Here is a 21616-nt window from a genome sequence, read left to right as displayed (position 1 = left end):
TTGGAAGTAATTTGTTTCAAATTTCCGATTCTCAAGGCTGGAATAACCATAAGAGTAGGAATCCTTCAGGGTAAGGTATTTTTTTTTTCTTTTTGAATAGCTGAGGTACTATACAGGGAAGCCACATTTATTAATATATACAGCAAAGACAAAGGTTGAAGTATTCAGACTCCTCTTAATGCCACTCTATATTTCTGGAATCTATGCAGGCTGCAGTCTCCATCAGGGTATTTCATCAGAGCCCTAAAACTAGATGTGTTTTAAGAAAAGGAAGCTTCAAAAAACGATTCACAACTTTTGAGGCAAATACTCAGAATGGTCGGGCATACAGATATTTCTATTTTGCTAATTTAGACTAAACAATACAATGGCAGAGAGTATTGCCCTAAAAATAGTTCCTACATACTCCTAAAACTGCACAGTGTTCCTGGGACCTACTGCAAAGTCAAATAACTCTGAATAAGGCATGGAAACAAATAAATCATTTTCTCGTCTCCTCCTACTTAGCATTCTTCTAGTTAAGGAATTTGCTTTGCTATAAAAGATGGTGGTTCTTCAACAAGTGGCTCCTAAATGGGTCCTGTTAAACCAAATGTAACTTTGACAAAAAGAATAACCATGACTCTGTGTGGGAGAAAAGAGTCGGTCTCAGATTCTCTTTTCCTCTGTGCCATAGGATGGATGTGTAGTGGTTGGGAAAAAAGTGAAAACAGTTCTTTTAAGCAAACCATATTCATTAACATGGTAGCAATTCCCTCCACTCTCTGGAGAGGGTATATGTGGCAGAAACAATAATTCTCAATTCTAATGATTGTGGGTTAAGTGTCTCTTGATGTTCCATGTTTTCACAATACATCTGTGGATAGTAATAGACTTAATCTAGAGAGGTTTGGCCCCTTGACAAATGGTCTCCGCAGAGAGCAAACAGAACCAGGGCACTTAAATAACACCACTAAGTCACTAATGATATGATTATGGAAGGTGATAATGCAGCAAGAATGACTCTCAGCAGCTTCCAGGAGTTACGACTCATGGGAACAGAGCCTATTAGAAAAGAGGCACCCAATTTCTACTTCACACTGTTGCTATGATGTATAATCTTTTTAAATAGATGAAAAAAACCCCAAACCCACAAGACAACAGAAAAAAAGCTATTTTAACATAAATAACTTAGTCTCAGCAGGCTTTGTGGTTTAAAGGACTTATGGTAATTGAGTTCCAGAGCTACAAAAGCATTCTCAAGTCTGGTCATCTCTTGACCCTACATTATACACTATGATGTCAATAAATTTAGAGATGCAGAAGGAACAGTCTATGTATGTCTGGTGAAAAAGATCATGTGCCAGTGCACAATTCTTATAGGGAACCATACATTAGATTTTTTTTTTTTTTTAAGCTGGAAATTGTCCTCAAGGAAGTTTTGCACAAAGCCACAGAGCCCAAAGCCTTATTTGACTACAATTCCTTTTACTGCTGAGATTTTAGCACCTCCCCTGCATAGTTATTCAAAATCAATGGCCAAAATGCCAGATAACATTCATCTAGGCATGGAATTATGACAATTGAAATCATATGATTGATCATTCCACAGTTTATGCAATCCCACTTCCATAATCTTTTCTTCTAGCCACCAAATGGAACTTCCTCTTTATTTTCATTCTAGTGATTCTGTTTTCATGTTCTAAATAATTACTCTTTCTCCTCAGCGTTCATATCTTTTTGATATCAAATTACTGTTTAAATAGGGATCTTGGAAATGACATAGCAGATTAGAGAAACATAGATGCTTTTATGTTTCCCCTCAGTTACTGTAAACTCATGCAATTTCTTCTTTTTTTAAAAAACAAACAAAATCCTTCAGGCCACTACTAATTTGTGTTGCACTTCTCTCAAATCCCTCCAGTGTCCCTCTCTTGTTTTATGAGATTGCCTCCTGGGGAACATGCTGAAGTTCAAAGCCAGGGAATGTTCCCACTGTAGTCAATGCAAGGATATATGCCAGAAGCAGGATGTCAATTTCTATCTATAGTATAAGCCTTGTATGGATTAAAGCATTTAAAAGTGGAGCCTTGTGTGCTGGTCCCTAGGTCTTATCCCCAGATACTCTCCTAGGTCACTAATCCAGCTTTCCTCAGGGAATCTGGGACACGGGTAGTAGCTGCTACTGAAAGTATCAGTTATTCTACTCCATTTTGCTCATACTGTTTAATGAAATCTGGTATCTTCACAATTTAAAAAGAAAGGAATCTCCCTCTTCCTCACCAGCCGAGAACAGGAATTGTAGTAGACCTCAAAGGCAGTACATTTTGCCACTGAAAAAAAAGAAGTTAGGCAGCCAAGTAACAAGTCTTTTATTCTCTCATTCAGCTGCGTCACGGAGCTGAAAACAGTTTGCATCCAAAGTTATCTGTGGTTCTGGGCTTCACGTTAGAAAGAATGCGACAGATTATACTGGGATTTGCACAGCTGATGCCTCCCAGACAGGGGTATTCTCGGTAAAAGAAGTCATGCACGTCATCAGGGTTCTGCTCGGTGGAGTTCATTACCTCATTCCCACCATTGCAGCAGCTAAGGCAGGAAGGAGGATGACATTCTTTACTCCACTCCCATTCTTTGTACTCCAGAATGATAAAAACTCCCTGTAGAGCTTAATATCAGCCTTATCATAAAAGTGCAAGGGTCTGGGAAAAGCAAATTCAAGAAGAGTTAGTGAATGCACCACAAAATGCTCAAAGGGAACGAGAATCTGAGGAAGAATGTCCAAGAGATAAAGCCTCTCAATGAAGCAGTGAAGAGGCCAGACTCTCTCCATAAAACAATACCGTGTTTGTCCTTTGATTCATCTGACTTTAATTTCTGCCCTCAGATACCACATCACAGTCCGAACTTCTCAGACTCTCCTGGATTACGCAGTGTTTGTCAGTGCTTGTTCTCAAAAATTGCTGAAAACTCATTCTGCTGCTTTAGAAAGAACAACGACTGAGGACAGCCATGAACAGAACAAGAGCCTCATCGGAGGCAGGGACCAAAACGACAAAGCTCTTTCTGAAACATCATCTGGACAGTCACGTACCAATAACACTCCAGCAGCCATATACAAAGCAAAGACTTCCAATGTCCTCTGAAGCACCGACATATTTTCCTCCAGAGACTAATACTAAAAGGAAAAACAAATAGACCCAGATTGCCTTGCATACCTCCTGGGTGGCCTGCTATCGGATACACAGTTAGCTCCACTACTTGGGTTCAGCACAGAATAACAAAACTCTCTTTCTGTTCTGCCATGGAGGGAATACTCTTGGTGCCAATCTGGTGCCTACAGAATCAGGACAGGCCTCTATATTTGCAAAGTGACATAACAATTTTGAAAAGCAATACATTTAGTCCAACTTGGGTGTAACCAGAGAAAGAAAACTACAGACTGACTCTCAGAGAACACTTCTAATAGTGAACTCAGACTGTTTTAAGAGAAGTGGAGGAAGCTCACCATATGTGCCTTTTGAAACATAAAAAGACAATACTGTTGGCTGACGGTGTTACCCAAGAGATGGGTTTGCTGGCTTAACAGAAGTTAGCCTTGGAAATGTTGTATTCCACGAATCATTTTCTGAGGACTGGATTGGAACGTTTCCCCACACCTTTGAATCCAAGACCTGGAGAATTTTAGAGGATGGGATCTAAAATTAATAAACAAGCATAGAGCATACAATTTCAGGAGATGGTACCGTAGCCTTTCTAGGCAGTATCGCAGAACTAGAGGCTAAATGCTAACCCTGACTTTATTCTAAGGTACATGAAAAGTCAAGAACTTTCTCCGATATCCGTCCTTCTGTGAAATTGGTGCAAGCCAGCTGAATATGCCAGTGCTAAGAAATGGTTCAAACTGTTACAGATCAGTTTACTTAAAGGGAAAGCTACTGTCTTTTCCAAACTATCGCACCCTGCAGACAAGGCTTCATAAAGAGCCGGTTGTGAAGAAGAAAAAAAATATTTTATTATTTACTTTAAAATATGGACTCTGCTTTTATTAAAGGCTTGCTCCAGGGTGCATATCATGTGGTGATAACTGCTTTTGTCTTCTGCTCTAAGTAACAAACAATATTATTGTTGAGAAAAATCTCAACATTATATCAAACCAAGACCATCCTGCACACCCAGCATATATCACAGGATGAACTGTTGTCTATAATTGCTTTCTACAGCTCAGTTACAAGCAGAAACAAAGGCCTAACTCAGCTGCATACAAGCACTAACCAGAGCTTGATAAGCACAGCAATGGCCATACAAGAACCGGACAAGTCATTATGTCTGTTTAACAGTGAAAATCACTCTACAAAGAAATGAGATGTTTTCAAGCAGTCAAAACGTGCTTTGTAAAATCCCATTAAACTGCAGGAGATCAGAAAGAGCGGGGACCCAAGCTGCAAACCTTATTTAGTCAAGGCCACACAAAGAAGTATTTCTTTGGTTTTACATAAATGACCAATGGAAAAACTCTCACAATAGCACATTGCCCACAGAAGCCTATAGAAAAAATGTTAGAATGTAATTTCAAAAACTGGTGCCAAATTGAAGCCGCTGTTCATATACACTCTGTTTCTCATCATCAACGACCTTTGAGGCCATAAAGATTTTAGGGTTTGTATACTAATCACTTAAGAAAATTAACGCTGCAGTCCCCAATGTTACAAGAAATGTGAAGGAAGAGGATGGAAACACCCAGTAGAAGTAAACATGCAACAATCAGCAGACTGAAATACACATATTTCTTTGAAGTGACATTGCTTACTGCACACCTACAAGAAAGTGATTAATTTCTCACCAGTAAAAAGTAAAAATGTACCTACTCCCTTACCTGGTAACCTTCAGTCTTCTTTTGGCACCATTTCAACAGAGCATTCCTCTTCGAACCACCATACTCCCGAGCCAGGGCTGCCAGTGGGTCCTTTCTCTCCACACTAATCCAGGGAAGTGTAAGGGAGAAGATAAATATGCTTGAAGTCTCATATTATTTACACATTGGTAAAAACTATCTGTATGACAAAGCAGGATGGCAGCACAGAACCTAAATGTAAACCAAACTGCAATAGCTTTCAGAGCTTGCATTCTATATTTGCCTTTAGATGAGACAAATTCAGTTGGTATTACTGCACACAAAAGACCTGAAAAAACAGCAGCCTATGGCATACATGAACACAGCATTTCTGCTATTATTTTCATCAACGTTTCTTACTAAATTTTCAAGTAACCTCTTTGCTTCACACATTGAAAGCTAGGACTTAGGGCGTACAATCGAAAGAAACTGTCTAAAGAATCTGTAACAGCAAATTCACATCCAGTTGAGCTGCTGCAGAACAAATTCTTGAATAAACTGAACATTCTGGAAGGTGTATTGCAGTCAAGGCCTAGAGGACAGTTAAAGGCCAAGAATCAAAACACCCACATTGTCTCCACCCTACAGCTTCTACTGTTGGAAACAACAGTGGAAAACATGTATGTTTTTCTCAAGACAGATGAAAATTATGTGTTCAGCTTTCCCTTAGACTTGAGCTTTGAGAGCTTTTAGTTTTTAACTCATCCTAACATGCGATTCTATGATTCTGTGCAAATCTACAGTAAGACAATGAGGGCTGACCACTCGTACATCGAGGAATAGCTCCTGAAAACTTGCTATCCTAGTTTTGTCATGATTGATCATCTTAAAGATAATTGTGGCTATTACGATCTGAATTTTGATATTTAGATCTGACACAGCCTGGTAACTCTGAACCAGACAGATGAGCTAGCAGAGTTTCCACTGGAGATAGGAGTCCACCAGATTAAATCATTCATCTTGGTGTCAGGTAAAGCTGTCAATCTTTCCAGCATGCTGTTCTCCCCAGGAAACTGAGCTGGTACCTGAGCTTGCTTTGGGGTTTCAAGCTGCTGGGGGTAGAGGCAAGCATTCTGCTGCTGAAGGCCATAGGGGGTTTGCTCAGGGATTCCAGGGAGGGGCTTTTACGGAGGTAATGGTCTGGTTTCAGCTCTTCATTTCTCCCCTTCAGAAGGTCTGTGGGAATTAAAAAAAAAAAAAAAAAAAAAGCTGTCAGTTTGTAGCCTGAGGAATTTGATTAATCACTGTCCTGCCACCCAGCACACAATATGTAGTCTGTTGTTTTGATTCTAAACAAATGTACTCATTTGTTCATTAAACACACATGGGGCTAGGAAACCTTGAGCAGATTAGAGGTGATCATAACAAGGAATGGCTTTGATGATTTAAACAGTAAAGACTGCCTGGTTTCCTGTGATTGATACTCCTGCTGGGGGGTAGGGGCCTCAGGTGAATGAGGGGAAATACCAAAATCTACAGTCTTAAAGGTTCAAAAGCCGATCGCCAGATATCTTCACCAGATGACTGACCAGCCCTAGTACAATAATTTCTTTTCTGTCACTAGCAGACTTATAACAAGAAAGTCTCTTGTCTCCTGAATACAGCCCAGCTCAAGGCAGCAGTAAAAAGCAGTTATTACCACATGATGCTTGGCATCCTATCTAACAGGACTTTGGGAAGTCTTAATACATTCATAGCAGATGCCTCTGCATTTTTATTACACATATTATGTATTTTTATATAATATATTTCATTATATTTACGTATGCGTATATATGTATAAATTAAAAGAAAATCAACAAAATTAGTAGCCATAGAATCCACTGTTGACAGGTTTTTGAAGGCAAGCCAAAGAGATAATAGAAATCAAATTATCTCCCCAAAATTAAATTATGTCAGTTACCTCCCTATGTTAATTCTCAATTAGTGCCATACCACCTAGAGGTGTGAATTCCTTCTTATTTCACCTTCAGCAAAGGCTAGTATCACTGAATCAGTCCTCAATTTCTTTTCAGCAGTAACTGGGGTGAGTGTGTATCAGCAGCTGTCAGATAAACACATCCTTCCAACAGGCATGCAGCTGCCCTTGCTTTGGCTCCTGAATTTCCTAAGACTAAATCAGCATTTGCAGCTGCTGAGAGCTATAGACAACTCTGCACCTTCTTTCCACAGCATAAAGGGCTGCTAGGTTCCTTTCTATTAAAAAGCCCAGATGGAAAAGGACAGAATCCAGTCCCAGGAGGCTGTCTCCTTTCCAGCGACTTGGCTTTTGGCAGATCTTTGTTGCATTGGATTGCATACACCTTGCTCAGCCAGGGTCATCCTTCCTTCCAGTCACCTGTACCTTCTTTGTGTCCATAACAAACAAGAAATAGTACACAGCATACTTTTTAAAAGCCTTTCTGTTGGTTTTCCACTACATATTCCAAATGTGTATGATTTTTCTTGATCCTCATTGAGTTGGGTTTATGGGAAATTGCCTCAAATTTGAAAAGCCACACCAATCAAGGGCATCCAATGAATGATTCTTGGGACCATTTTAAATTTAGGAATATTCCGCTTAGAGAAACCGATCTACCACAAAAGGCATATAAAAAAAAAAAATCCCACCCCAAAATAACAAACTCCATTATTAGATTGTCGTTAACATAATTAGACTTGCTAATAGCACAGCCCAATTAGGAAGTCCTGTGCCAATCATTCAGGATATGTTCATGCATCGTACAGAAAAAGGAAGGAGAAGGATCCCAGATAGGAATAAAGGAAGCATCTAGCTGGAAAGATAAGAGGGAGAAGATGAGGGCATATTAGGAGTCATTTGGAAAGAGAAACAAGATAATAAAGGTACGAAAATATGTAACATGATTAAGGAGAATCACATTCTATTTGCACTTTAAAAAACTTTGTGGTTAATGGCTTGAATTATACAGTAGTGCCTGAAGTGGTGCAACTCAACAGTATCCAGTTTTGTACTTTGAGTCTCACTTGCATGAGTAATACACTTCCTGTGACTTATTTCTGGCTGCTAGAAACTCCAGGACAGAACCAGTAAACCTCTGATTCTAAATGAAAAGATCATAGCCAAAGATCAGCTCTCTCTGCAAAGTAATCCATTCTCCTCTCCAACAATGTAACATTTGGGTCATATTAAGGACATCACAGAACCCTGCTGTGATACTGGTCAGATGGAATCAGCCAGAAGATTATTATTATGGAGACTACTTCACTCTGTATTTCCTTGGGGATATTTTTTAATTCAGTGTTGTTTGCATAGGGATTGGATCAACTGCCTTCTAGGATTATTTAGATTGGAACCAGAGCTATTACAACTTTATAGTGAGTAAGCCTTTGCTATGGATTACTGGAACTAAATTAAACCCAGGTACAAGGAGAAGCTGGAAATACAGGAACTTGTTAGATAAGCAAACATAAATTTTTACCATACAATGGCTAATAAAGTATCTGTTGATTTCAACAGATTGTCACAGAACAATTGTCTATGGGTAATAACAGTAATTATCCATGGCCCGAAGTGGGATATTTATTATTAAGGACTGGCATTCTATTACACAGTTGACAGATTACTTCACTCTACACTAAACCGGTAGATACTAAAAAGGTCTTATTTTCGGTTTAGGATCAGAGTATACTGTCATGCAAGCCATCTGGAAACCAAGTGATTCTAATAAGTAAACTGTCTGTTCCACTGATAACTTCTGCTCGCTTAGCATTTACTCCTGCAGGAGAAGCCAGTAGCACAGATGAAACATTATTTGTTTATGTTGCCATCTACCCTATAACCTGTTTTGCTGTTCAGTTCCACTATCTCTTCATCTTTGAATGATGGAAGGAGAAGTTTAGCGGATTATCTGAACAGCCTAAAAATGAAGACAGGTTTCTCTCCTGTTCTAGCAAACTGTTGCAGAAAATCCAGTCTACCAATAAACAAGTTTTGACTGATTATTTTTGTCCCTCCCTGCAGTTTCACTGAGGTTTCACTAAAGGAATATAATATTTCATCTGTCTTTAAAAATTCAATAATCTGTTGTTACTTGCTTTGATTCCAATGCAACAAGTACGTTCAGGACTAGATAACCAAAATAAAGGGCCCTAGAGAAAATGGGAAAGAAACACTGGTAGAAAAGAATATTAAATGACAAGAGAACAAAAGCAAAGTGTGAAATAAAAACAAATGCATGTCTTGAGAACTCTCAAAACAAACTATTTCAAGCCCAAATATGACTGCTCGTAGAACAGTCACATCAGTATCCAAAATGTTTGATGTATTTCAAATGAAGCTCAATTTAAAAACAAATAAACCCTCAAAAGACAGCGCTTTGGACTTGTTCCAGATACATACACGCTGAACAAAATCCAATCCTCTCCAGTTCCACAGCATGGATTAGAGAGGTGCCATGGATACTTCGGAATAAAGAAGGCAAGTTTGTGTTGGCAAACCATAATAAATTAGCTATTTTTGAGTTTTCTAAGGCTACAATTAAGATGGGAATGGAAACATGACAAAATTATTAAGCTGTCCAAAACAAAGACTCTGAAGACACTTTTCATGTTTCCTTTGACCATACGAGAAGAGGAAAAAAGGCCCAGGCAGAGTCTAAACAGTTAATGGCAAGCTTTTGCTAGTAACAAGAGGCAACATTTGTACATTTACTGCAACTTACCTGCAAGAGGAAGGTCTGAAAGATCTGTGTGTCTGGCAATGCCTTTGCTGGCTGGCTTGGCATTATTATAAACAGAATGTCTCTGTTAAACAAACAAACGTACAAAAGACAATTAAAAAAATACTATCCATCGTGCTTAAATAGGCAAGCAGGAAAAAGAAACATTGCTGCTATCTCAAGATCACTGAGCAGGCAGAGGGATATAAAAACCTTTCAATGAGGTATCAGCTGTACCTAGAGCTGAATAAATGGTTGTGAAAAATAAAAGGACAAAGGGACAATATTTTTAGCTGGTAATATATTGGTTCCTGAACCACATTTCTATTTGCACTAATTTTTCCTCTTGCCAAATATAATCTTGTGTCACAACCCCAAAGTAAGAATACCTGTTCCTAACCCTGTCTCTGTCCCCAGACCCCAAATCATAAGTCAGAAGGGTTCTTGTCTCTGCAGCCCCAGCACCATTTTTCAGCACAAATGCCCCCTCAGCCAGGCATTAATAGAAGGTTCCCAGACCTCTACTTAATCCCAATCTTTAAACTAACTTTGCTGATTCTTTGAAGGCAGTGTGCCCACACATTCATTAAGTAGTCTTTCAAAGTCATCTGATTCTTCAGAACACTCACCTAAACACCCCCACCTCGCAACTGTTTTTTACCCAGATTCATAGGGGAATATTCTGTTGCAAATCCAGTGACCACACAGTCAAAAAACATACAGTGGCTTCTCTAGCCTAAAAAGGTTAGCAATCTGATGGTATGCCACCTTCAGCATGTGTGAAAGTTGGGAAGCACAGTGCATTTGCTTCTCAATCGTTCACAAAAGCAGTATTTCCAATAACATTGCACCACAGATTTGAAAATTGCTAAGAGAAAGTTAACTAACTGGTTCAGTGATATATAAAGTACTACATCCCAGAGCAGTTATGCTTCAGTAGGAAAAAACCCAAACTGTAAGAGCTCTTAATTCAGCACTGTATGAACTTACTGGATAACTGGGGGCATACATCTTAGAAACTTATTATCGCATGCCTTTCAACTCACATGCCAGATACTTAGTTTAGTTAGATGTTTCTTGTAACTCACTCCCAATAATCGAAATGTATTTTCTGGTCAACTGTGATTAAAGTTCAGAATTGTATTCCAAAAAGTTCACATCCGTCCACCGAGACCTCTAAGCTGAAGTCAAAGGCAAACTCACTTTGATCCTTTTTGTTAGTACTACAGCATTTGATGTTTCACAGCAAACAAACAGATGAGTTTCCCCTTCCCCTTGTTAACATATGCATGTTGGAATGATGAAGCTATGTCATGCTGTAGCAAACACTGCATCTACCCGTTTTAACTATAAGGAGGGAAAGAGCTCCTTGTACCTGCATGGGGGAAACAGCAGCAGCTGGGGCTGTCCTCACTGGAATTCCACTTAGAGGGCTCCTGGGGACCTTGTGAACTGTGATATTTTGTCCAGTGCTACCTGCAAGGAAAAAATGTGGAAACATTTGCATTTCAAACCCGACTATCTCCCTCTGGTCGGAACAGGGAACCACTAGTGTAGTGACATCCCACAGATAGCGTTTATATACCAAGCACTGACACAAAATATCCATTAAGAAGCAATAAGCAGCACAAAATGACAAAAATTACCTGCTCACCGCTAGAAATTTTTTTCATACAAAATACAGTGTTCAAATACCTGAGCATCCTAAGTCAAATGATTTTATCAGTGACTTCACAGTGGCTGCAGATTCTGATGGTGTGGGAGATGCTCTGCTAATGCAGACTCCTTGCCAGCGGTTGGTTGTATCTGCCTCTAGGGATTCTACCTCTTCAGCTGTCAGCCTGCAAAGCAGAAACCAGATCAAAGTCAGGGGCAACAGGAAGTGCAAGCAGAGATTAAAGGTCTATATATGTCGTAAAGCAATTCCAACGACGCACATCTTTTATTGTAATGCCCAGAACAGGGACCGCTCATTAGAATGTTCGTGTTGTTTTCTTGAAGCACCTGGCAAACATTAAATCATTGAGTCTAACAAACTTTTCTGCATTGTTAACTGTATCATCCTCATTACCCATCCTCACACAGAATGGAGGATTATCATAGAAAAAAGCACTTTGATGAGACTTATGAGTATTCATCGATAATTACCTGAAGATGGGCGTTCAATACAGCACAGGGGCCAAGGGGCTACTGTGGTCCTCAGTGCATAATGAGGAAAGTAACCAAAGAGAAAGATGTTATTTACACTCTATGTTTTTAATTGGCGCAACCACTGCTGGGGTAATTGTTACCAGTTAAAAAGCCATAATTGAAAATAAAATAAGTAATTGGACAGGGTTCAGATAAGAGCCATAAAAATTAAACCAGAAAATATACTTCCTAATGAAAAACTTTGTAAACTCAACTCTTACAGCTTATCAACAAGGACATCTGCTGAACAAGTAAACCCTCGATCACAATCCATAAGCAGTTATATGGGAACAAAACTGTTAAGTACTTCATCCTACTGGACACAATACCAAAATTCTGGAATGAAGGTAGACAAACTCAAAAGCTCATGTTTTAACAGGAAGGATCATTAAGTTACTCCATTGAAAAGAAATTACAAAGTCAAGATTAAGTGTTGGACTTACAGGAATTAGTACAGGAAAGTCCACAGGTGTGTTAAACAGCAAATGTAATCACAGAGTATAACTGTTGCTTCTAGTTGTGCATCTTACAGATCTGGCTGACATTGCTTAGCACTGACACTGTACTTACCCGGCAGCTCTCAGACTTCGAGTGTAATTACCTAGCTTTAGTTTAGGAAAGCTGCAATTAGATAACAAAGTCTAGTCATGTAAAAAGAGAGTATTTATACATCACTTTCCTGATCTCCTAGCTGCTTAAAAAATGCGTGCTGATCTACGAGTTCTGAGGTATGACCGCTTTTCCCTACTTTTAAGTACAGTAGGCACCAAGAGCTACGTGAACACAAAACCAGAAATTATTTCATAAGAAGGCTGGAGGATTCCATCCAGAAGTGCCTATGGGGTTGAACAACTTCTGTTGAGGTAAAAATAGAAATCAGAGTCTTTTTCTTTCCCTTTTGGCATCGTAGTCTACAAAATGCAAGGGGCTAAAGGGTGCCAATGAATAAGAGAATGAGAGTGACTCATGTTTCTATTTTTGGCAGAGTTTAAGAAGGTGCCGTCTTTAAACAGACATTGGCTATTTCTTTGCTAATTCATTCAAGCTCCTTGTGTGCCGGGGGAGCCTGCAGAGGCAGATGGCTGGAGAAAAAGCCATTTCAGTTCCGTTCTCCATTTAATCCAATAAGGAGGAAAGGCAGATTGGGTAAGATTCACTGAGCTCTGAAGGAGCCAGTGTTTTGCTGACTAACTTTATGTTCTACCTTTCACATTTTCTTCTGTGGTTTCACAAAGCATAAAGAAATAAATCAACAGGTGATAACATCTGCACTTTAGTTATATGAAAAACACAAGCTATAGGAGTCCTGCTTCTACTGAAGTATGGAGGAAGGATAGATTTCTGCCTCAAGAGACCAAATCACCCAATGCAACCCATTACACTGTCAAGAATTAAATAGGCCACTATGCAAGAGTTCTGTCTAGTTATCCAAGTAACAAGGGTATGCACAAGGTTTGCGGAGTATTATCAGAGTAAGAAAGGAATAGTAAATCCCTTTAGGCCAACTGGTAAATCTTAAGAATAAGGCAAGCCAGAGGTATGGTCTAGGCAGCCATCACTTCAGTGGTTAGGATTTAAACTTTGAGAACAGCTCAAACCTCACAGACTAGTCCTCCTCAGCCTAGCCTTTGATTGCAAAAGGATGCAAACATGTTAAAGTTAGAGTAACTAGACCAGCCCCTATGCCATGTCACGGAAAAGTCAATTGAGAAATCACATGCCATTATTCTGTCATTGTACAGAGTAATTATGAAGATTCAATTGCTGGAGCTACTACCGGTTCCAATTTTGTTAGGATGCTTCCTGTAATCTTAAGTATGCATATCTGTAATAGGCTTCTAATGCACCCTGAAACAACCTCCTAGATTAAACAGAATCACATCAGAAAACTGAGGCCTCTCATGCTGCAAACCTCGGCATGAAAGACAGGAAGAATAGTGCTTCAATTAAAACCACACATGCCAGCCAACAAGCAATGGAGAGTTATGAAACTTGGCAAGTACCTTCCATTTTTAAAGAGAAAAATCTGTATGATAAGGGGATGCATGTATGTGTACATATATGGGTTTCTTAATAGAGAAGCAGAAGAGTAAAAGCTTAACTTGCAGGAGCAAGCTAATTCAGGAGGACAGTATAGGAGAAGATGACTTAAAGACAAGCCATAACATCAAACCAAAAATGATTCCTTGTGCATAGAATTTCTTCAGCTTAGTATAGCTTAGGCCATCCAAGACGACTAAGCAAGATTTGCTACAAAAAGGATGGATTTGAACAAAGTGTCATCTACTGCTGTATGCTTTCCTTGAAACAAGAATGAATGGCTTACATAGATAAACACTGCAAGTGCAGCTGGCTTAAGTGGAGCAGCTCCGGGAGGAAGCAGAGCACTTTAATCACAAAGGAATTAAAATGTGCATTCCTTTTCACAAAACCACTGCCTAGTTTCATTCATTCATTGGTGAGAGAAGTAGACGCAGTGAGCTTTTCTCTAATGGCGAGACTTAATGTCCTTGTTTTCAGGTTTGGAATACGTGGACAACAGACTGCCAACAAGGTGCAAGTCTTTCTGTGCTTAATGTATAGATTTTGGCAACAGCAGCCTTCACGGGTTTGTGAAATTTCTAAACTGCTCCGATGACCTCTTCATTACAGGTGGCCTAGGACCACAGAACCATATTTTCAGAAATAATTACTCTGCAATCTGGTCTTTGACACAGTTCCTGTCATTGTTGTGAATCCTCCTGAACTGTAAGGAACACCAAGAATAGACACACAGCTACTGATGCACAGAACAGAAGAGAGGCCAGGGGCAGGCAGCAGACAATTCCAGACACTTAAACATTTATTTGGCACTTCAATATATATTTCTTAAACATAAAAACCAACATTCAACAGCTGCCAGCACAGAAAAGAAAGGCAACACAAGTGTGCATATATGCATACACTCCAGTAGCACGGCACAAAGGTGAAGGCCATGCCAAAGCCACGACATCCCGCAGAATTCTCTACTAGCTCAGCCTGCTCTGAGACCAGGCCTTTGCTAGGTCTTCACATCCAAAAGGAAAGGATGGGAATCTGACAGCCAAAACACGAAATTCCAGTCCTGGAACGAATCCTGATGATCTCCTGGTAGAGATGGTGACTTCTGAGTTTCTCCTTAGCATCCAAGTAAAGGTCTCTCCAGGTGTCTCCTGTTGCAAAAGCTGAACTTCAACAAGTTCTCCCTGATCATCATATACTTCGCCTGAGTTAAGAGCATGAGAAAAACTCCTTTCTGAGAGGATATTTACTAAGGGCTTGATATATTCATTTATTTTCCTTCTGATCTCTCCATCCATCTGCAATTCTCACAGCCAGGACAAACCTCACGTGGGACATTCTCTGTGAAAGTCATAGCAGGACATGCTCCTTGGGCACCACCCTGCTTCCTAACACACACCGAGTCAGACATGCCACCCAGTGGTGAGTGCCTTGTCAATACAGTATTAAAAATCTGAAACCAAAGCAGCTGATACTGAATAAATGACTTCACATTTCTTTTCAGTTTTCCTGCTGGATTTCAGTAGCCTATCGCTTGAGTTTGCGTGTGTTTGCATACATACTGATCTGTATGCATACGTGTATTTAGACACACACAGATAGATCTATGAATATAATACTATACGGACAACTCCAAATGTGTATGCACATTAAATTTTAGAAATTAGACATACACATTCATAGCTTCATTTTTTCCTTAAGCTGAAAATGGCATGTTGGAATTTCTATTTCAGGGCAAATACCCCCATCCCTCCAAAAGAGCTCTCAGTTCTCTCAGTTGCCCAGATCTCTGTGTTTACTTCTTATGGCCTAGTTGGCTTTAGACTAATTCAGAGCTTTTTCCGCCTCGTGGAGTCTTCTGAAGAGAGAAGCCTTCTGAAACAAAGAAATAAACTCTTGCCCATGGGGAGGAGGTGGACCTGAGCAGCATTCACACTTCATGATACACTGGGCTTTGCAGGGCCATAAAAAACTGGAGTTGCTTTCTCAAATTGAAACTTCCCTTTTTCAGCTGCAAGTTGAAGGTATGTCCTGAAGTGTCTCACAGGCCTGGCTATGCATCCATTCAGGGCTGTGTTAGCTGGTAGAGATCAGGCACCTATGGAGATACAGACAACAATCGGGGAAGTTATAAGAAGCAATACAATGCCCATCCTGAGGTACAGCTCTCTATTTTACAGTTAATCATCCCATCATCACTAAATAAAGGGGACAGGGGAAAATGCTGATGGTGTTGCTAGGACAGTTGAAGGAGTGCCTTAACACTCCACTAACTCAGCTTTGGGACATAATAAGCAAACAACAATTCAAAATACAAAAGAAAAAAGATATCTCTGTTGCTCGGGAAGAAATTAAGTATTTAAAGCCAGGAAACCAGTTTTAAAGGACAGGGACAGTGGTGTTCCTGGCTTTCCTCTAATCATTTAGGACCATTCATTCAAAATGGGTTAATGAACCCATCCAGGCAACTAGCTCAGAGTTTCTGTTTCAGGATCCTTATGCCAAAGAGGATGGAATAATCGCCATCCAGTGTTTAAAAAACAAAACCAAAAAACCAAACCAAAAAAACAACAAAAAACAAACACAAAACCTAACCACAACTCTGAGGAGTCACTAACTAGAGCAAACAAACAGTACTTCAAGGACCCCGCTCTGACATTCTAGTTCGCTTACTTTCAGTGAGAGCAGAATGAACTATCAAACCTCTAAGACAGAACAGCTGCAAAACACAGGCACAAATGAGCAGCACATCAGCACATACAGACTGACAGCAGGGTTTAATACACATAGAGTACAAGCTTATTTCTAGGAGAAAAAGCATGTAACACTGCCATGCTGTGGCATTTGAGACTTTAGGAGGAAGAACAGAAGCAAATTAGTGGGATACATCACAATCTTCACTTTAGGCTCCTGTTTGAATATTTGGTTACATTTTTTTACTATTCTAAGAAGTCACTGATTTAAATACAGATATAATTTCTGTTTTCTTAGTACTACTCCCTGCCAGCCCAACTGCCTTCCCTCCATGTTCTTGGTTCAAGGCACATAATGTTATAGTGCCAAAATCATTTTGGAGAACTTGAAGGGAAAGAGTCAAAGCAAGACCTTGAAACTTTCACTGCTGCTAAACAGTGTATTGTCAGAAAGGCTTTGAAATGGGTGTGTAATGAAGCCAGAGACATCCATAATTTGGGTACTTTCAGCAACAACTTTCTCTCTTTGTGACCCAAACCCAATACAGCATTTTTCTTCCCCACTCAAATACTTGATCCTAAAAGAGCTACAAAAGTGAATTTATTTCCAAGGTGAGCGTTCTGAAAAGACGAAACTTGCTACAGGATCATAGGATAATTCAGGGTGAGAGGGACCGCAGGAATTCACCTAGTCTAACTCCCTGCTCAAAGCAGGGTCAGCTACAAGGTCAGACCAGGTTACTCAGGGTCTTATCTTGTCTGGTCTTGAAAACCTCCAAGGATAAAGACTATATAATTTCAATTTCTACCACCTGTGAGGAGACAGTTACAGAACAGTGTATTGTAACGTTTGCATTTTACTGCAGATAAATAATATTAATTAGGATGTAAAATACCACAGAAGACTGTCTGAAACATGGGTTAATCAATTCACAGGTTTCAATCAGTATTAACTTGGGACAAATTAACTCCTCTCTTCCTTATTCCATTTGTTTGATGCTGGTCCAACCTCCCCCCACAACATTCTTAGTCATAGAATTAGACATATAATCTGTGTTAAAAATGCCTTTGGGAGGCGCTTACCTTCATTCAGATGAACTCTGATGACCTCATCAGGATTTTTTCTGCAAGTTCTTTGGCTGTTCCTGAACCAAAAGTGACTTTTTGTCTGATTAGAAGAATGTAACGGTGAAATCAAGCTCGGAGGCAGGAACTCAGGCAGCCACAGGCAAACATTAAAATGGCAGGATGTCGTAGGAGATAAATTGGCTTCAAGATCAATTTATGAGGTGGAGTCTAATGACCCTCAAGAGATGGCTGAGATTTTGCCAAAAACCTTTGAGTAGCAAGCTATTTGGAAGGCACGTTTTCCAATCAGAGCTTAAAAATCAGACAGGAAACTTTCCCTAAGGACTGTCAGATATTCCGCTGAGTGCACAGCTGCTCAGCATTAGCAAATATGAGGAATACTTTATAGACTGTGTTAAGGTAGCATGCTACAAACTGTTTCCACCAGTGCTGAGCATGCATTAAAAGTCACCACAGGTACCAGAATCTACTGCTGATTCTAAGCAGCAGCATTTGTGAAAGTTGACTAAAAGCAACGATGGAATATCACCAGAACTTTCTGGGTGAAAGAAGCTGAGGTGCTGGGGAAGATAGTGACCTCAGGAATGCAAAGAACTGGGAGTGGAGAACTGGCGCTCAGCAGGAGCTTTGGCAACTTCAAGAATTTGTTTTATAGGTCAGTACAGTTTTACAACTTCAGTGTTTAGCTGTTGATCACTGGTTTGTTTATACAATGACTTATGCAGGCTTCGTTACCTTCTCCATGCCGCTCAGCACAGAAATTCTGCACTCTCTGCATGGACACCATGAGTCAAATAAGTTATACTTAAATTGACAGATGCAAAATTTGGTCTCAGCACCTGTCTTTGAAAAAGAATACATATTGCTCACTGCAGACAGTATATCTGGCTCCACGACCAATGTAATACTCAAAGCAAGCTATACATAGTCAACATGACGCAAAGACAGACATATATCTATCTATATGTATGTGAAAGGGAGGGAGAGACAAATGCCAAAACTGACTTAAATACATGTCTGAATACCTCCTTCTGGAACTATGTATGTATGGATTCTGGGAATTCTGGGGATCTAATCTCAAAAGCAGTATTTGCAGCTCAGGCTTCTTATGCCAAAGAGCTGACAATGCAGCCATGCTCCTTATACATGGAAGACAAACATCTCAGTTTGCAAATCAGCAGATCATCTTCTATTCAGTTTAAGTATTATCAAATACATCTTCAGATTAAAAACCAAAAAATAAAGAGTGGAAACTACAAATACACAATTCCTGCCCTTATACGTGGACCCTGCTCTAAACAAGAGAAATTTCATTAAGAACAAATTAAGAATGGAAACAGAGCCCCGAACTTTAGTACTGTCTGGTAATCATTTTGTCTGAATACATAGTCTGTAATAGCTTTTCTTTGCCTCCACTGGGGACTCTGATAATGAAACTGCAGCTTAAACGCATTATTTTTCTGAAAAGAAGTATTTCTGTTTCTTCAGTCCAGGAATTCTGATCCATACACCTCTGCACAAAAGCCCTCCCATCTTTTTACTCCCATCTACCGTACAACTAGCTGCTCTGGAAACTCCTGAATAGAAATCGATGAGCAAATATGTGCAACATAAAGCTGGACCGTTACTCCACCTGAAAGAAATGACAGGATTCACCACGTTCCTGTGGCTATTCTACTAGTGGCCATGAATCTACTAGGAGAGAGATTAAATGGAGAAATGTAGAGGAGCAAAATTAATTTGGCACACATTTCTGATAAACAGTACCACTGTTTGTGTTATTTTGTCTTTCTTCATTCCCCCTGTACAAATTTTCATCATTGCAGCTCTGCTGGCTCTGTTTTCATCAGTGCAAAAGAAAGAGCAGAGCACTGTCTTTAGAAATTTTGATTCTTCCTTCTAATACATCTTTTGGTTTACATCTCTGCTTATTTAGTACTTCAATTGTAGTATGATTTTTGGAATAAAAGGTGGTACATAAAAGGTCATGCACTGCATAGAAGCCACATTGTAAGGCACCTGGACTGATTCCCAATTTAATTGTAGAAGTCACTTTTGTTCTTACATGCTCCCACAGAGGGAAGCCCCACATGTACAGCTTACCATTTTGGGGTGTATCTCTGAATGGTTCACAATTACTCTTCCCCCTCCAACCATTGAGACTACAGCAATCATTTTACAGGTGCGTCCACTGCATGACAAAGTCACTTCTGGGCTAAGTGCTAACCCCGGCCACAGTCCACACCATTGAACACAGTTAATCACGTAACAGGTTTCAAATTAAGGACAGGAGGTATGAGATGAGGAATCCTAGTACTTGCATTGATCGCTCAGTCAACATGTGACTTGCAGACCAAAGAAGTCCAGCTAGTCCTCATTTTAATTTGAACATATACAGTCCTTGACTCCGCTCACGTATAAGTAGTTCTCTTCTGATGTCCCACCAAATCTATGTAGTGAACGAATCTTTTCACAGATGGCTTAATACAGCTGCACAGAGAGTTATGAAGGCAATAAAACACAGTGAAATACCATACTGAGAACAAAGCTATAAGAGGATATTGGCAATTTTTGTTACTTAATATTTGCTGATTAAAACCTTCATGGCTTAGTTGACAGAACTAGAATGCCAAAAGAAAAAGAACAGGAACATCTTAGAATAAAAGACAACAAAATCTGTCAGAAGAGTTAAAAACAGACAACATGCACATCCAAGCCAATGAATAGTTATTGACAAAGCACTGTTTGCATGCATGTTAGCAGTCACAGAGATCAAATCTTGGCCTTTGTGGGTAACCAACCTGTTGCTGCCCTTCACTTCATCCAGCTCCTTCTGCAGTCTGGCACTCTTCTCCTCTTCCTCCTGAAGCTTCCTCTTTACCACACGGAGCTCCTGCTGGGCTTCACACTTAATATCATTAGCTACAACCACTGCAGTCTGCAGATCAGCTTGAAAACGCCTCCACTCTTCTGTATCTTCCTAGAAAGAACAATTAGAACCCCAAACTGTTTGATGTAAAAATGCACCTACTTGAGATGAGCACTTAGTTATTGATCTCTGAGTGATCACAAGCGACCAGGATTTCACCACAATTTTAAGATGATGCCAAGATCAAACTAAATACTTGCCTCTTTATACAGTACCAACGGCATTGCCAAAGAAACTGATGCTAAGCTCTCCACTCCAATACAAAAAGTATAAAGTTCTTCCTACAGCTATTGATCATTCAGTTTTGTGATATTACTACAAGCACTGTTGCTGAAAAGAACTCACTGCTACTGAGAATCTGTGAAGCAAGAACAGCTGTTCCAATATCACAAATTTATAGGTAGAAAAAGCAAAAGTAATTTGCAAAGGATGTATTATATTTTTCCTTCACAAGCAAAAAAACAGCTAGAAATGAGTGAAGAGAACGGAGAATGAAAGGACACAGGAAGAGCTTTCTACAATTGTTCTAGAGAAATACAACACTTCTCTCAAATACAATAATGCAATAAAAGCTCAATTTAGCTTTGTCATGGAGTCTAAGCCTTACCTTCATTTGCTTAGTCAGAGCCTTCAGCTGCCTCTCTGTATCTTGTTTTTGTTCTTCCAGCTTCATTGCTTTACCTAAGAACGGTTAAAAAAAGGAAAAGATTATTAAACACACAAGGGCAAGGGTGAAAATTTAAAATGGGAGTGAAAAGCAGCCTATTTGGGTTTGCTTCCAGTAATAGCATTAAAGAGACTAAACTGAAACTAAGATACTCTGTCAATAGATCAGGAATGGAATCAAGAGTAGATTTGTCGTTCAAACATCTCTGAAATAGGTTATTATTTTGAGGCATTAAACCAGTCTTTTAAATTTACAGAATCACACGTGCAGGATCGCTTAATCAGTACATGCGCCCCTGGAGCACTCGAGGTAGCCCTGGTAAGCGAAATGTGCCCCTTGTTCCACCAGGTGGCAGCTCCCCTTCCACACCGCGATAGCAACCTCGACTTCCCACCTCTCACCAGTGCCTTTCCCTAAAAGCTCTTTAAAAAGCCAGTAATTCCAGTTTCTAGAATG

The 21616-nt window shown here is 39.7% G+C and overlaps 1 protein-coding gene across 1 annotated transcript in view; it reads right to left on the bottom strand.

The window, feature by feature from the left end:
• SPECC1 (sperm antigen with calponin homology and coiled-coil domains 1) overlaps positions 1-21616 on the bottom strand; it is a 73255-nt gene that overhangs the window by 13670 nt on the left and 37969 nt on the right. Inside the window, exons 5-11 of the mRNA XM_082493303.1 lie at positions 21101-21174; positions 20366-20544; positions 11248-11393; positions 10928-11028; positions 9556-9637; positions 5899-6049; positions 4856-4958 (exon numbers count right to left, since the gene is read on the bottom strand). Coding sequence (XP_082349429.1) covers positions 4856-4958; positions 5899-6049; positions 9556-9637; positions 10928-11028; positions 11248-11393; positions 20366-20544; positions 21101-21174 — 836 coding nt within the window. The remainder of the gene's footprint in view (positions 1-4855; positions 4959-5898; positions 6050-9555; positions 9638-10927; positions 11029-11247; positions 11394-20365; positions 20545-21100; positions 21175-21616) is intronic.

This window comes from Vanellus vanellus, assembly GCF_965231255.1.
Source record: "Vanellus vanellus genome assembly, chromosome: 19".
NCBI lineage: Eukaryota > Metazoa > Chordata > Aves > Charadriiformes > Charadriidae > Vanellus > Vanellus vanellus.
Note: the sequence above shows the minus strand (reverse complement) of the source record. Positions and strands in the feature narration are given on the sequence as shown.